General features: G+C 43.4%; 1 protein-coding gene across 1 annotated transcript in view; it reads left to right on the top strand.

Moving 5' to 3' along the window:
* The first annotated feature begins 314 nt into the window (after nucleotides 1-314).
* The window catches only part of LOC126095368 (uncharacterized), a 561,268-nt gene continuing 548,760 nt past the window's right edge, over nucleotides 315-12,822 (top strand). Inside the window, exon 1 of the mRNA XM_049910174.1 lies at nucleotides 315-362. Coding sequence (XP_049766131.1) covers nucleotides 315-362 — 48 coding nt within the window. The remainder of the gene's footprint in view (nucleotides 363-12,822) is intronic.

The following is a 12,822-nucleotide window of genomic DNA, read 5'->3' on the forward strand; positions in this document are numbered from 1 at the left end:
CCAGACCTCACGCCAGCCTGCGTGAGCTAAAACGCGTGCCTTTCGGCTTCCTCTAGTAACCCGGTGTTGGCTCTCCTGCCAACCACAACATAAAGAATCTCGGCGTCAAAACAGAGAAAGAGATTACCATCATCAAACGAACGGTAATTGAAGCCAAATTAATTGCGAAAGGTGCAAGGAAAATAGCGAGAGAAACTCGGGACTCCACGCAAAGAACGGCAAAAGTAGGAAAGGTCGTGTTATCAAGGCTACAGAGCCGGATAAAACGTGTTGAAGAAAAGCAACAAGACGAACCGGACATAGGGCCTAACGAGATGTTGAAAGAGGAGGTGGCGATATTAAAAAGAAATTTAGAGGACGAGGTAAAACGTCTCATTACAGAGACATCAGGAAAGGAGAAGGGTGTAATTACTGCGTCGACTGAATCGTCATTGGCCGGAACACAGATAACCGCTTCACGTTGTGACAAAGTTGACACTATAAGCAACGGGAGCCACGCTTTCATTCACAGCTTTGAGGCAACGACCGAGGTAAACACGGACAGCGCGCAGCCGTCCAGTGAGCATAATTGCTGTCAGCTGATTAGATGTACCGAACATACAGAGGGGGAGAGATGACGATAGCGTGTCGGAACGAACTGGTCCACGTCCCGAAGTTCATATGAATCGTAAGAACGGTCGAAATGATAAATAGAATGATGACCGGTTTGACTACAAGCATTTTGTATCAGTCCGAAAGTTCCATCACTGCAAGGACGAAGGTAATAGCTTGCATCCAAAAACTTTTATGGGACAGTTCGAGTTATATTTGGCCCCACAGTGGCCATTGAAGTACCAGCTGGATGTTGTGTGCTCCCATATGGAGGGCGCGACCTCTGAGTACATGAGAAATGTAGCGAAGTCGAGCGTCTCGTTCGAAGAATTCAAAAATGCCTTCTTGGGCAAGTATTGGTCTAAAAAATAAACCCAACAAAAGGATCAAACAAGAAATTATGATGTCCAGAGACATGGAAGGGGCAGGGTACCGGAGTCCGGTCAAATTTTTTGAAAATATGACTAAAAGGAACCAGTACCTAGACAACCCATGTAGCGGTGCGGAAATCATCAGATTATGCTACATGAAACTTCCCATCTCGTTTCAACAATCACTTGCCGGTCGTTGTGGTAGCGATACTGAGGTATTTAAGGGCATTTTGCGCGAACTGGAATTCGCATTTCAAGAAGAACAGGCGCGGGAGAAACGCCGACAGCGTGAACAAAATAACAACCGTCGCAATAATGGACCCCAGTGGGATAGTAGGCAAGCTCCGAACTACAACGGCCACAATCAAAATAAGAGTAATGACAACTCGAAAAGAAGGTACACGGAAGAAGAGCGAGACTCTCCGGTGCAACATAGTAAATCACAAAGGACCTGGGGCGGTAATCAGCAATCGGGAAGGAACAGGAATTATGGTTACCAAAATAACAACCAGGAAGAGGTCGAAGTCCGCTCTCCGAAGCCTGGTCCATCCCACCTTAACGGGCAGGATTACGAATGACTAGACCAGAGCGCGGACAGTAGTTGCAAAACGCCCGTAACCTCGGAACTAGTCATAACATAAACATTATCGAATACGAGGATGTCACCGAGTTACTCTTCGAGGAAAAGGAAGGGCAACAAAATAAAGAAATATGCCCAGTAGTCAAAATCAAAATAGGTGACTTAACGGTGGCCGCTATAATTGATAGTGGAAGCCAGCTTTCAGCGATCTCAGAAGAGGTATTTAAGACATGTAAAATAATCAAAACGTCTTCGGTCCCGGGTTCGATCCCCGACACTGCCTAAATTTTGATAAATAGTCAGCATTGGCGGCCGAAGACTTCCGGCATAAGAAGTCAGCCTCATTCTGCCAACGGCCTTGTCAAAGAGGGCGGAGGAGCGGATAGAGGTTCAGGGCACTCTCTTGTCCTAGGGGTGGGAAATTGCCCCTAAAGGCGGAAGAATCAGCAATGATCAACGACATGAGGATGCAGAAGGCAATGGAAACCACTGCATTAAAGACACGTAACGTGTATCCATAGGACATGTGGCCTGTAATTGAAGAAGTGTCATGATGATCTCTCCATTGGCAAAAGATTCCGGAATAGTCCCCCATTCGGATCTCCGGGAGGGGACTGCCAAGGGTGAGGTTACCGTGAGAAAAAGATTGAATAATCAACGAAAAGATAACGTTCTACGAGTCGGGGCGTGGAATGTCAGAAGCTTGAACGTGGTAGGGGAACTAGAAAATCTGAAAAGGGAAATGCAAAGGCTCAATCCAGATATAGTAGGGGTCAGTGAAGTGAAGTGGAAGGAAGACAAGGATTTCTGGTCAGATGAGTATCGGGTAATATCAACAGCAGCAGAAAATGGTATAACAGGTGTAGCATTCGTTATGAATAGGAAGGTAGGGCAGAGGGTGTGTTACTGTGAACAGTTCAGTGACCGGGTTGTTCTAATCAGAATCGACAGCAGACCAACACCGATAACGATAGTTCAGGTATACATGCCGACGTCGCAAGCTGAAGATGAACAGATAGAGAAAGTGTATGAGGATATTGAAAGAGTAATGCAGTATGTAAAGGGGGACGAAAATCTAATAGTCATGGGCGACTGGAATGCAGTTGTAGAGGAAGGAGTAGAAGAAAAGGTTACAAGAGAATACGGGCTTGGGACAAGGAATGAAAGAGCAGAAAGACTAATTGAGTTCTGTAACAAGTTTGAGCTAGTAATAGCGAATACCCTGTTCAAGAATCACAAGAGGAGGAGGTATACTTGGAAAAGGCAGGGAGATACGGGAAGATTTCAATTAGATTACATCATGGTCAGACAGAGTTTCCGAAATCAGATACTGGATTGTAAGGTGTACCCAGGAGCAGATATAGACTCAGATCACAATATAGTAGTGATGAAGAGTAGGCTGAAGTTCAAGACATTAGTCAGGAAGAATCTCTCTTTGGCCTCTACAGCTCCCTCTAGTACCATGGAAGTCATTCCCTCATGTCTTAGCAGATGTCCTTTCATCCTGTCCCTTCTCCTTATCACTGTTTTCCACATATTCCTTTCCTCTCCGCTTCTGCGTAGAACCTTCTCATTCCTTACCTTATCAGTCCACCTAATTTTCAACATTCGTCTATAGCACCACATCTCAAATGCTTCGATTCTCTTCTGTTCCGGTTTTCCCACAGTCCATGTTTCACTACCATACAATGCTGTACTCCAGATGTACATCCTCAGAAATTTCTTCCTCAAATTAAGGCCGGTATTTGATATTAGTAGACTTCTCTTGGCCAGAAATGCCTTTTTTGCCATAGCGAGTCTGCTTTTGATGTCCTCCTTGCTCCGTCCGTCATTGGTTATTTTACTGCCTATGCACTTCATTGACTTCGTGACCATCAATCCTGATGTTAAGTTTATCGCTGTTCTCATTTCTACTACTTCTCATTACCTTCGTCTTTCTCCGATTTACTCTCAAACCATACTGTGTACTCATTAGACTGTTCATTCCGTTCAGCAGATCATTTAATTCTTCTTCACTTTCACTCAGGATAGCAATGTCATCAGCGAATCGTATCATTGATATCCTTTCACCTTGTATTTTAATTCCACTCCTGAACCTTTCTTTTATTTCCATCATTGCTTCCTCGATGTACAGATTGAAGAGTAGGGGCGAAAGACTACAGCCTTGTCTTACACCCTTCTTAATACGAGCACTTCGTTCTTGATCGTCCACTCTTATTATTCCCTCTTGGTTGTTGTACATATTGTATATGGCCCGTCTCTCCCTATAGCTTACCCCTACTTTTTTCAGAATCTCGAACAGCTTGCACCATTTTATATTTTCGGACGCTTTTTCCAGGTCGACAAATCCTATGAAAGTGTCTTGATTTTTCTTTAGCCTTGCTTCCATTACTAGCCGTAACGTCAGAATTGCCTCTCTCGTCCCTTTACTTTTCCTAAAGCCAAACTGATCGTCACCTAGCGCATTCTCAATTTTCTTTTCCATTCTTCTGTATATTATTCTTGTAAGCAGCTTCGATGCATGAGCTGTTAAGCTGATTGTGCGATAATTCTCGCACTTGTCAGCTCTTGCCGTCTTCGGAATTGTGTGGATGATGCTTTTCCGAAAGTCAGATGGTATATCGCCAGACTCATATATTCTACACACCAACGTGAATAGTCGTTTTGTTGCCACTTCCCCCAATGATTTTAGAAATTCTGATGGAATGTTATCAATCCCTCCTGCCTTATTTGACCGTAAGTCCTCCAAAGCTCTTTTAAATTCCGATTCTAATACTGGATCCCCTATCTCTTCTAAATCGACTCCTGTTTCTTCTTCTATCACATCAGACAAATCTTCACCCTCATAGAGGCTTTCAATGTATTCTTTCCACCTATCTGCTCTCTCCTCTGCATTTAACAGTGGAATTCCCGTTGCACTCTTAATGTTACCACCATTGCTTTTAATGTCACCAAAGGTTGTTTCGACTTTCCTGTATGCTGATTCTGTCCTTCCGACAATCATATCTTTTTCGATGTCTTCACATTTTTCCTGCAGCCATTTCGTCTTAGCTTCCCTGCACTTCCTATTTATTTCATTCCTCAGCGACTTGTATTTCTGTGTTCCTGATTTTCCCCGAACATGTTTGTACTTCCTCCTTTCATCAGTCAACTGAAGTATTTCTTCTGTTACCCATGGTTTCTTCGCAGCTACCTTCTTTGTACCTATGTGATAGAGCCAGCAAAGTCACAATGCTACAGCCCCCTCAGGATGGTAGACAAAAGGAACGGGGAAATTCGACTTGTGTTAGATTCCCGGCAGATCAATACGATCATAGTTCCGGAAACCGACATACTCGAGAGGCTTGATGAGTTGCTGCAGAAATTCCACGGAGTTTCGGTGTTTTCCTCTCTGGATTTGAAATCCAGCTTCTGCCAAATCTAGTGGATCCAGAATTTAGAAGATACACGGCGTTCATCGGATTTGGTAGATGCTATCAATTTAAGAGACTCCCCTTTGGCCTGAATATTTCGTCTGCAGCATTTATAAGAGGATTAGGAACAATTTTGGATGAGGGGTTAAGGGAGAGAATAACATGTTACGTTGATGATATCCTCATTGCGGAAAAGACATGGGAATCTCACAACAATCTTCTAGGAGAAGTGATCTCCAAATCAAGAAAACATGGGGTGACGGTAAATATAATGAAGTCCTGTTTTGGAGGAAGACAAGTACATTTTTTGGGTCATGTCATCTCAGGGGAAGGAAATATGCCAGACCCAGAGCAGATGAGGGCAATCGCAGAATTTGCAACGCCTACCACAAGGAAACAGCTGAGAGGCTTTCTCGGTGTCGTGAATTTTTACAATCGTGGCGACACCACGACTGTGTCAATTAACCGGAAAGAATGCGGCGTCGGCGTGGGTATGGGACAATGATGCAGAAAGCGAATTCAGTATGCTAAAAACAGCTCTGGTAAAGGCTCCGATTCTGTCACATCCTGATCTGGCGCATGACTTCTGTATGGCCACGGATAGCGCGAAAACCGGTCTAGGCGTAATGGTCTTCCATGAATATGAAGAAGACGGAGTAAAGATATACAAAACGATCGCGTTCGGGAGTCGGGTGCTGAGTAAAAGCGTAAGGAACTACTCAGTAACCCGACTGGAGGCCCTCGCGACAGTGTGGGGGTTCCAGAAGTTCAAGTACTTTTTATTCGGACGTGAGACACATGTCTATACCGATCATAGAGCTCTGGAGTTCTTACTTACGGCCAAATTAACGCATGGGAGGCTTGCGAGATGGGTTGCTGTCCTCCAGGAATTCAATTTCACAATAGTCTACGTGCCGGAACCCACAAATGTAATAGCGGATGCACTATCCCGTTCCGCTCTAGGGATAAGCGATTATCAGGCTGAAGAACTGGAACAAGAACATTTCTCCTTGTTCTATCTACGAAAAGTGGCATTTGAAAATTATATCACAGTAACAATGCGTGATATTGGGCGAGAACAAGAGAAAGATCCTGTGCTGAGAGGAATAAAAGAAAAGTGGAAAGATAGAACGCAATCCAGGCTTAGGCAGCATTATCTGTTAAGAAAGGGGGTCCTGTTTTACAGAAGAAATCCGGGTGAGACGTTGTGGGTTGTGTGTGTGCCAGAGGAAGTAATAAACAAACTCATCTGGTATACACATCTCAGTTACGCTCACTTCGGACCCAGAAAGTGCTTCTTGAAACTAAAAAGCGTCAGTCACTTCAAAAACATGGAGAGACGAATACGCAAGGTTCTCGCGGTATGTAAGAAGTGTCAGAAGGCGAAAACAAGTACTGTAGCCATGCAGCCGCCTCTGTACCCCATTATTCCGGAGAAATTAAGACAAACAGTGGCGACGGACTTGATGGGTCCGTTACCAACCACACAAAGGGGTTATAGATACATCATGGTGGTCTTAGAATTAACGTCTAAGTACCTCACCCTACCATTGAAAAGAGCAACCGCGACAACGGTGAGCAGGGCGCTACGTAAAGATTTCCTGGCACAGGTAGGGCCAGTAGAGTATATTTTGTCAGACAATGGGCCACAGTACAGGTCGGAGGTATGGAAGAGAACACTTGAAAGTCATGGAATTAAACCAGTTTTCATATCCCGCTTCCACCCCAGTTCTAATCCCTCTGAAAGAACAATGAAGGATTTACGAAACCTTTGCAGGTTATACTACAGTAAGAAGCACGCCACATGGGACATCTTCATCAAAGATTTCCAGGAAGTAATTAATGAGATACCCCACAGCACCACCCTGTTAGCTCCAATCACGGTACTAAAGAACCGGGACCCGCCGGACAGGCTCCGTCAGTTAGTGGAGTTTCCTCCAAGAACACGGCAGACTTCGTGGAGAAAGCCCTGCAAAATATCCGACGTGCAGGCGAGAAGCGCAAAGCACGAGCGGATAAATGGGCGCGAGTACGACAATTTGTGGTTGGGGAAAAGATACTCATTAAGACACACCGACTGTCAAATAAGCAAAGGAAGTTGTGCCACAAATTCTTCGCCGCGTATAGTGGGCCTGTGCGCGTGCGGAGAACAGCACATGCCAACGCATTGGAAGTAGAATCCATAAAAACAGGAAAATCGCTGGGAGCGCATCCGATAACACATGTAAAGGCATTTGGGGAATGCAGACTTCGTACATGGAATTGTAGTAAATATAGGCTTAGAATAAGGATTTTGTTAAAGTGTCTTGTTTGTTTGTGTATATACTGACCTTAGTGGTAGAATGTCTCGTTTATATGTGCCATATTTTGTGTTTTATTATTAATAATGATATCTCGCCTCTCGATGTTGTGAAAGTGAAGCACTAGATTATTTTGTAAAAACACGTGATTAAAGAATGGAATACAAGTATTTCTGGGCGTACCCCTAGAGAAAGATAGCTTAGGAACTCTGTAAATTACAGAAAAGTTCCCGTAATTGTATCTCCGTCATTGGAGAACATATTTAAGGTGGCCAGTCCCGTAGGTCGTTACGAGGACGCACCGACGCATCTCGTATGCCCCTGAATACGCAAGAGGTGGACAGCTACGCGCAGTTGCGTGAATTAGCGCACCCAATCTATGTTGAAATGAACCGGATGTAATCATCTACAGAGCGAACAGCAGCATTGATATGCCAGAAATACTTGTTGATACCAAGATAGTGTAACAACTGCGAGTGTGAGTAGTGAGCTATATTTGTGTTGTGCCATTATGACATTGCTAATCCGAAACATGTTCACAGGCCTTATAAAACCATTCGTGACAAAAGGAGAAAACGGGAAGAAAATAGAGGAGGGAAGAAGTGTCGCAATAGAACACGATAAAGAACGCTATCCAAACTTCCAAAAAAATCTTGGATCCAAACTTCCAAAAAAATCTTGGTAAGACTGACACAAGTCTAAGTTTGTTGTGTTTTATACATGTTCGCAGGCACAAAAAAAAAGGGACGTCTGCCACATAGGGAACTCAGAATAAAAAACAAGATTAGAGATAAAAAGTAGTAAATAGTAAATATGTAGTCGGGTTGGGCAACACCGTGTTAGTCGTAGGAATTGGTAGTTAGAAATGGTGATGGGATCCTGTCCAGACAATCTTAATTCCCTATCCCTTGATTGTGTGTGTGTGTGTGTGTGTGTGTGTGTGTGTGTGTGTGTGTGTGTGTGAACGACTGTGAAGCAAGTTGTCTTGTACATTTTTTATGTTTATGTATAAAAAAAAGTATGATACTGATGGTTAAACATGAGCACTTTCCGTGTACTAAAATTAGTTATCTTAGTTTGTTAAGGTGGCGTAGCTGAGCGAGAGGGAGTTGAAGCTACGACGCCTGGCACACCACACACGAGCTGACAAGGAACGAGGACGACAGCAATGAGGGGAGCACACAGCTGACGATGGTGATGGCTTGCAGACCACGCCCTGGTCGACGGGCCGGGGGTCAACTCAGCAGCCAAGGAGCGGTGAGATCCAGCACCTCTGTGTACGACAAAGAGGTCGGTCCTGGTCTCTGTACACGGTGCGGATCGGAGGCAGCAATGAAGAGGTCCAAGAAGGTTTCTATATTTGTTGCTCGCCACGCCAGGTGGAGCGAAGGCCCAGCTGACCTTTCGTGCCTAATGACACCAACTTTGAGGGCCTGAGCAAAAAATAGGCTCTTGTCTTATCACGGTCCCTCCCTTGCCCTAAAACGTCTATAGAAGTAGCAATGACTTGTAGCTGAGCCGCGAGAGGTCACCGATCATAGATGCACCGATGGGGTCTTGGGGCCTGTCGGACAAGATGTCAACAACGAGCTCTTAGGTGAGAGCCATCCTGCCTCAAGAAGAGGCGGGCGCCTGTGGCCCCACCTTCGTAATCGACGTTGCTCTCTTCTCAGCCGTTAGCCATCCCTCAACTTGCTAGTCAGAACTAATGTCACATCCGTTCCTGCAAGAAACTTGTGCCGTGTGTGTGAGTGTGTCAGTGTGGATTCAAATGAATAACATGCGCCACAACGAACGTACTCATTTGTTCTGTTTATGAATTATGTTACAAAAAGGTTATGATCTTATAAATGTGCCATTTGTTAAAACGTCATATATTTGTCATGCCACGTCTGTTTGTGTTAGAATAAGATTTCATACCTATACCTTGTTACGGTGGAATGTCAGATACCTTAATCGGGCAGGTAGGTTAGAAAATTTAAAAAGGGAAATGGATAGGTTCAAGTTAGATATAGTGGGAATTAGTGAAGTTCGGTGGCAGGAAGAACAAGACTCTTGGTCAGGCGAATACAGGGTTATAAATACAAAATCAAATAGGGGTAATGCAGGAGTACATTTAATAATGAATAGGAAAATAGGAATGCGGATAAACTACTAAAAACAGTATAGTGAACGCATTATTGTGGCCAAGATAGACACAAAGCCCACGCGTACTACAGTAGTACAAGTTTATATGCCAACTAGCTCTGCAGATGACGAAGAAATGGAAGAAATGTATGATGAAATAAAAAAGGGAGAGAAGGAAACGTAGTAGGTGAATATGGATTGGGAAGAAATGAAAGAAGAAGCCGCCTGGTAGAATTTTGCACAGAGCACAACTTAATCATAGCTAACACTTGGTTCAAGAATCATAAAAGAAGGTTGTATACATGGAAGAATCCTGGAGATACTAAAAGGTATCAGACAGATTATATAATGGAAGACAGAGATTTAGGAACCAGGTTTTAAATTGTAAGACTCTACCATCTGGTGAGCAAGATGTATGAGACAGACGAAATACCCTCAGACATCGAGAAGAATATAATAATTCCAATACCAAAGAAAGCAGGTGTTGACAGATGTAAAAATTACCGAACTATCAGTTTAATAAGCCACGGCTCCAAAATACTAACACGAATTCTTTACAGACGAATGGAAAAACTCGTAGGAGCCCACCTCGGGGAAGATCAGTTTGGATTCCGTAGAAATATTGCGACACGTGAGGCAATACTGACCCTACGACTTATCTTAGAACTAGATTAAGGAAAGGCAAACCTACATTTCTAGCATTTGTAGACTTAGAGAAAGGTTTTGACAATGTTGACTGGAATACTCTCTTTCGAATTCTGAAGGTGGCAGGGGTAAAATACAGGGAGCGAAAGGCTATTAACAATTTGTACAGAAACCAGATGGCAGTTATATGAGTCGAGGGACATCAAAGGGAAGCAGTGGTTGGGAAGGGAGTGAGACAGAGTTGTAGCCTCTCCCCGATGTTATTCAATCTGTATATTGAGCAAGCAGTGAAGGAAACAAAAGAAAAATTTGGAGTAGGTATTAAAATCCATGGAGAAGAAATAAAAACTTTGAGGTTTGCCGATGACATTGTAATTCTGTCAGAGACAGCAAAGGACCTGGAAGAGCAGTTGAACGGAATGGACAGTGTCCTGAAAGGAGGATATAAGATGAATATCAACAAGAGCATAACAAGGATAATGGAATGTAGTCGAATTAAGTCGGGTGATGCTGAGGGAATTAGATTAGGGAATGAGACACTTAAAGTAGTAAAGGAGTTTTGCTACTTGAGGAGCAAAATAGCTGATGACAGTCGAAGTACAGAGGATATAAAATGTAGAATGGCAATGGCAAGGAAAGCATTTGTGAAGAAGAGAAATTTGTCAACATCGAGTATAGATTTAAGTGTCAGGAAGTCGTTTCTGAAAGTATTTGTATGGAGTGTAGCCATGTATGGAAGTGAAACATGGACGATAAATAGTTTGGACAAGAAGAGAATAGAAGCTTTCGAAATGTGGTGCTACAGAAGAATGCTGAAGATTAGATGGGTAGATCACATAACTAATGGGGAGGTATTGAATAGAATTGGGGAGAAGAGGAGTTTGTGGCACAACTTGACTAGAAGAAGGGATCGGTTGCTAGGACATGTTCTAAGGCATCAAGGGATCACCAATTTAGTATTGGAGGGCAGCGTGGAGGGTAAAAATCGTAGAGGGAGACCAAGAGATGAATACACTAAGCAGATTCAGAAGGATGTAAGTTGCAGTAGGGACTGGGAGATGAAGAAGCTTGCATAGGATAGAGTAGCATGGAGAGCTGCATCAAACCAATCTCAGGACTGAAGACAGCAACAACAACAACAACAACCTAGTTACAAATACACAACAGTGGTTGCTCAATACGCAATGATTCTTGTCATATTGCTTTTTTTTCTATATATATATATATATATATATATATATATATATATATATATATATATATATATATATATCGGGCGTTCACATATAATTGAATGAGAGCAACCACTATCAACTTCACAAAATGTTACACGAATATTGCTCATGTACGTTTTTAGTAATTTAAGTCGAGTAGGGATCGATAACTGTGAATCAATGGACCTTAAGTTATAATTGCGTGACTTGCCATTCAAAGACAAGCACAGAGGTGCTTAAACATGTGTATTTGCCCTTTGCGACGTGTGTCCTTGTAATATAATTGTTGTTTTCTTTTGAGTACTCTGACCAATAATTGCCTCAGGAATCGGCAGATATTAAAGTAAAATTAGACTACATAATGACCACATCTTTAACAGTAAATCCAGTCATTGAAGGCAGGTACTCTAGGAATGAGTGGGAGTTTGCATCAGAGAGGCGGCAGTGGTAATCAATCGCCCGTAATACCTGATGCGAACGGATTAAAAATACGAGTTATGGAGATATTAATTTTGTACCACAGGTGGTAACACTATAGGAGTCATCACCTGTACTACAAAATTGATTTGAAGAGAGGGGCTACGTAAGATGGCAAGAACTATGCCCCTTACATGAAGTCATTAAAGATCACCTAACTCACGTTGAGCGAACAGTAGGGCTGAACAAAATGACTGACAAGGCACAATGCATCTTGTAGAGGGTATAGTATGGACGTATTGGAATAATTAATGTCGGGTGATGGTTTTAAAGTAATTCACACGACATGAAAACTTTGTGGAAACGAGTCGATTTACTGGATGCTAGTTTACCACAGGGAAGCATTTAGAGTTGACCATGGCCGGCTGGGGAATGGCAAAGGGAAGCGGCAATAGGCAGCTTTGGGCAGCTCAAGCTCTGAGAAAGTGGTAACGTGGCGCAGCCTCCAGCCGCCTTAAGATGAGTGACAGTGAGTGGGTGGTTGACCCCGACTCCATGCTGGTGTACCGCGAAACAGACAGAGAACTTGTACGCCTGTTGATAAATGTCCATCGTCCCGTCTTCTGTGAAACATGCGAGAAAGCCATGCAAAACTACGGTGGAGCGGTCAACAGAGGTCAAAATATGCGTGTTCATGACTATAGCAACTTCACGCTGAATTCACGGTCCGCAGAGCCTGAAGTAAATCAGGTGAAGAGCGACAGAATGAAATACACCGGCCTCCAATGGGAACGTAGGACCAAGGAATTTGAAGTACTCTCCTGGGAGTCAGAAGTCCGGAAAATTTGGTGTTTGTGCAGATGCTAACTTTGATAGGTGGCCTGGGCGGAGCTAAATAACAGAAGTTGAGAGGAAGGGAAATTTTGTGGGAATTTGTTCACTTGGTCAGCGCTGGGAAGCGACGCATAATTAATGCGATTTGCGCTGCAATTGGCGTAAGTGAGTTTGCTGGAGGGGAAACCGAAAAAATGGTTCAAATGGCTCTGAGCACTATGGGACTTAACATCTATGGTCATAAGTCCCGTAGAACTTAGAACTACTTAAACCTAACTAACCTAAGGACGGCACACAACACCCAGCCATCACGAGGCAGAGAAAATCCCT

This window comes from Schistocerca cancellata, chromosome 8 (assembly GCF_023864275.1).
Source record: "Schistocerca cancellata isolate TAMUIC-IGC-003103 chromosome 8, iqSchCanc2.1, whole genome shotgun sequence".
Classification (NCBI taxonomy): domain Eukaryota; kingdom Metazoa; phylum Arthropoda; class Insecta; order Orthoptera; family Acrididae; genus Schistocerca; species Schistocerca cancellata.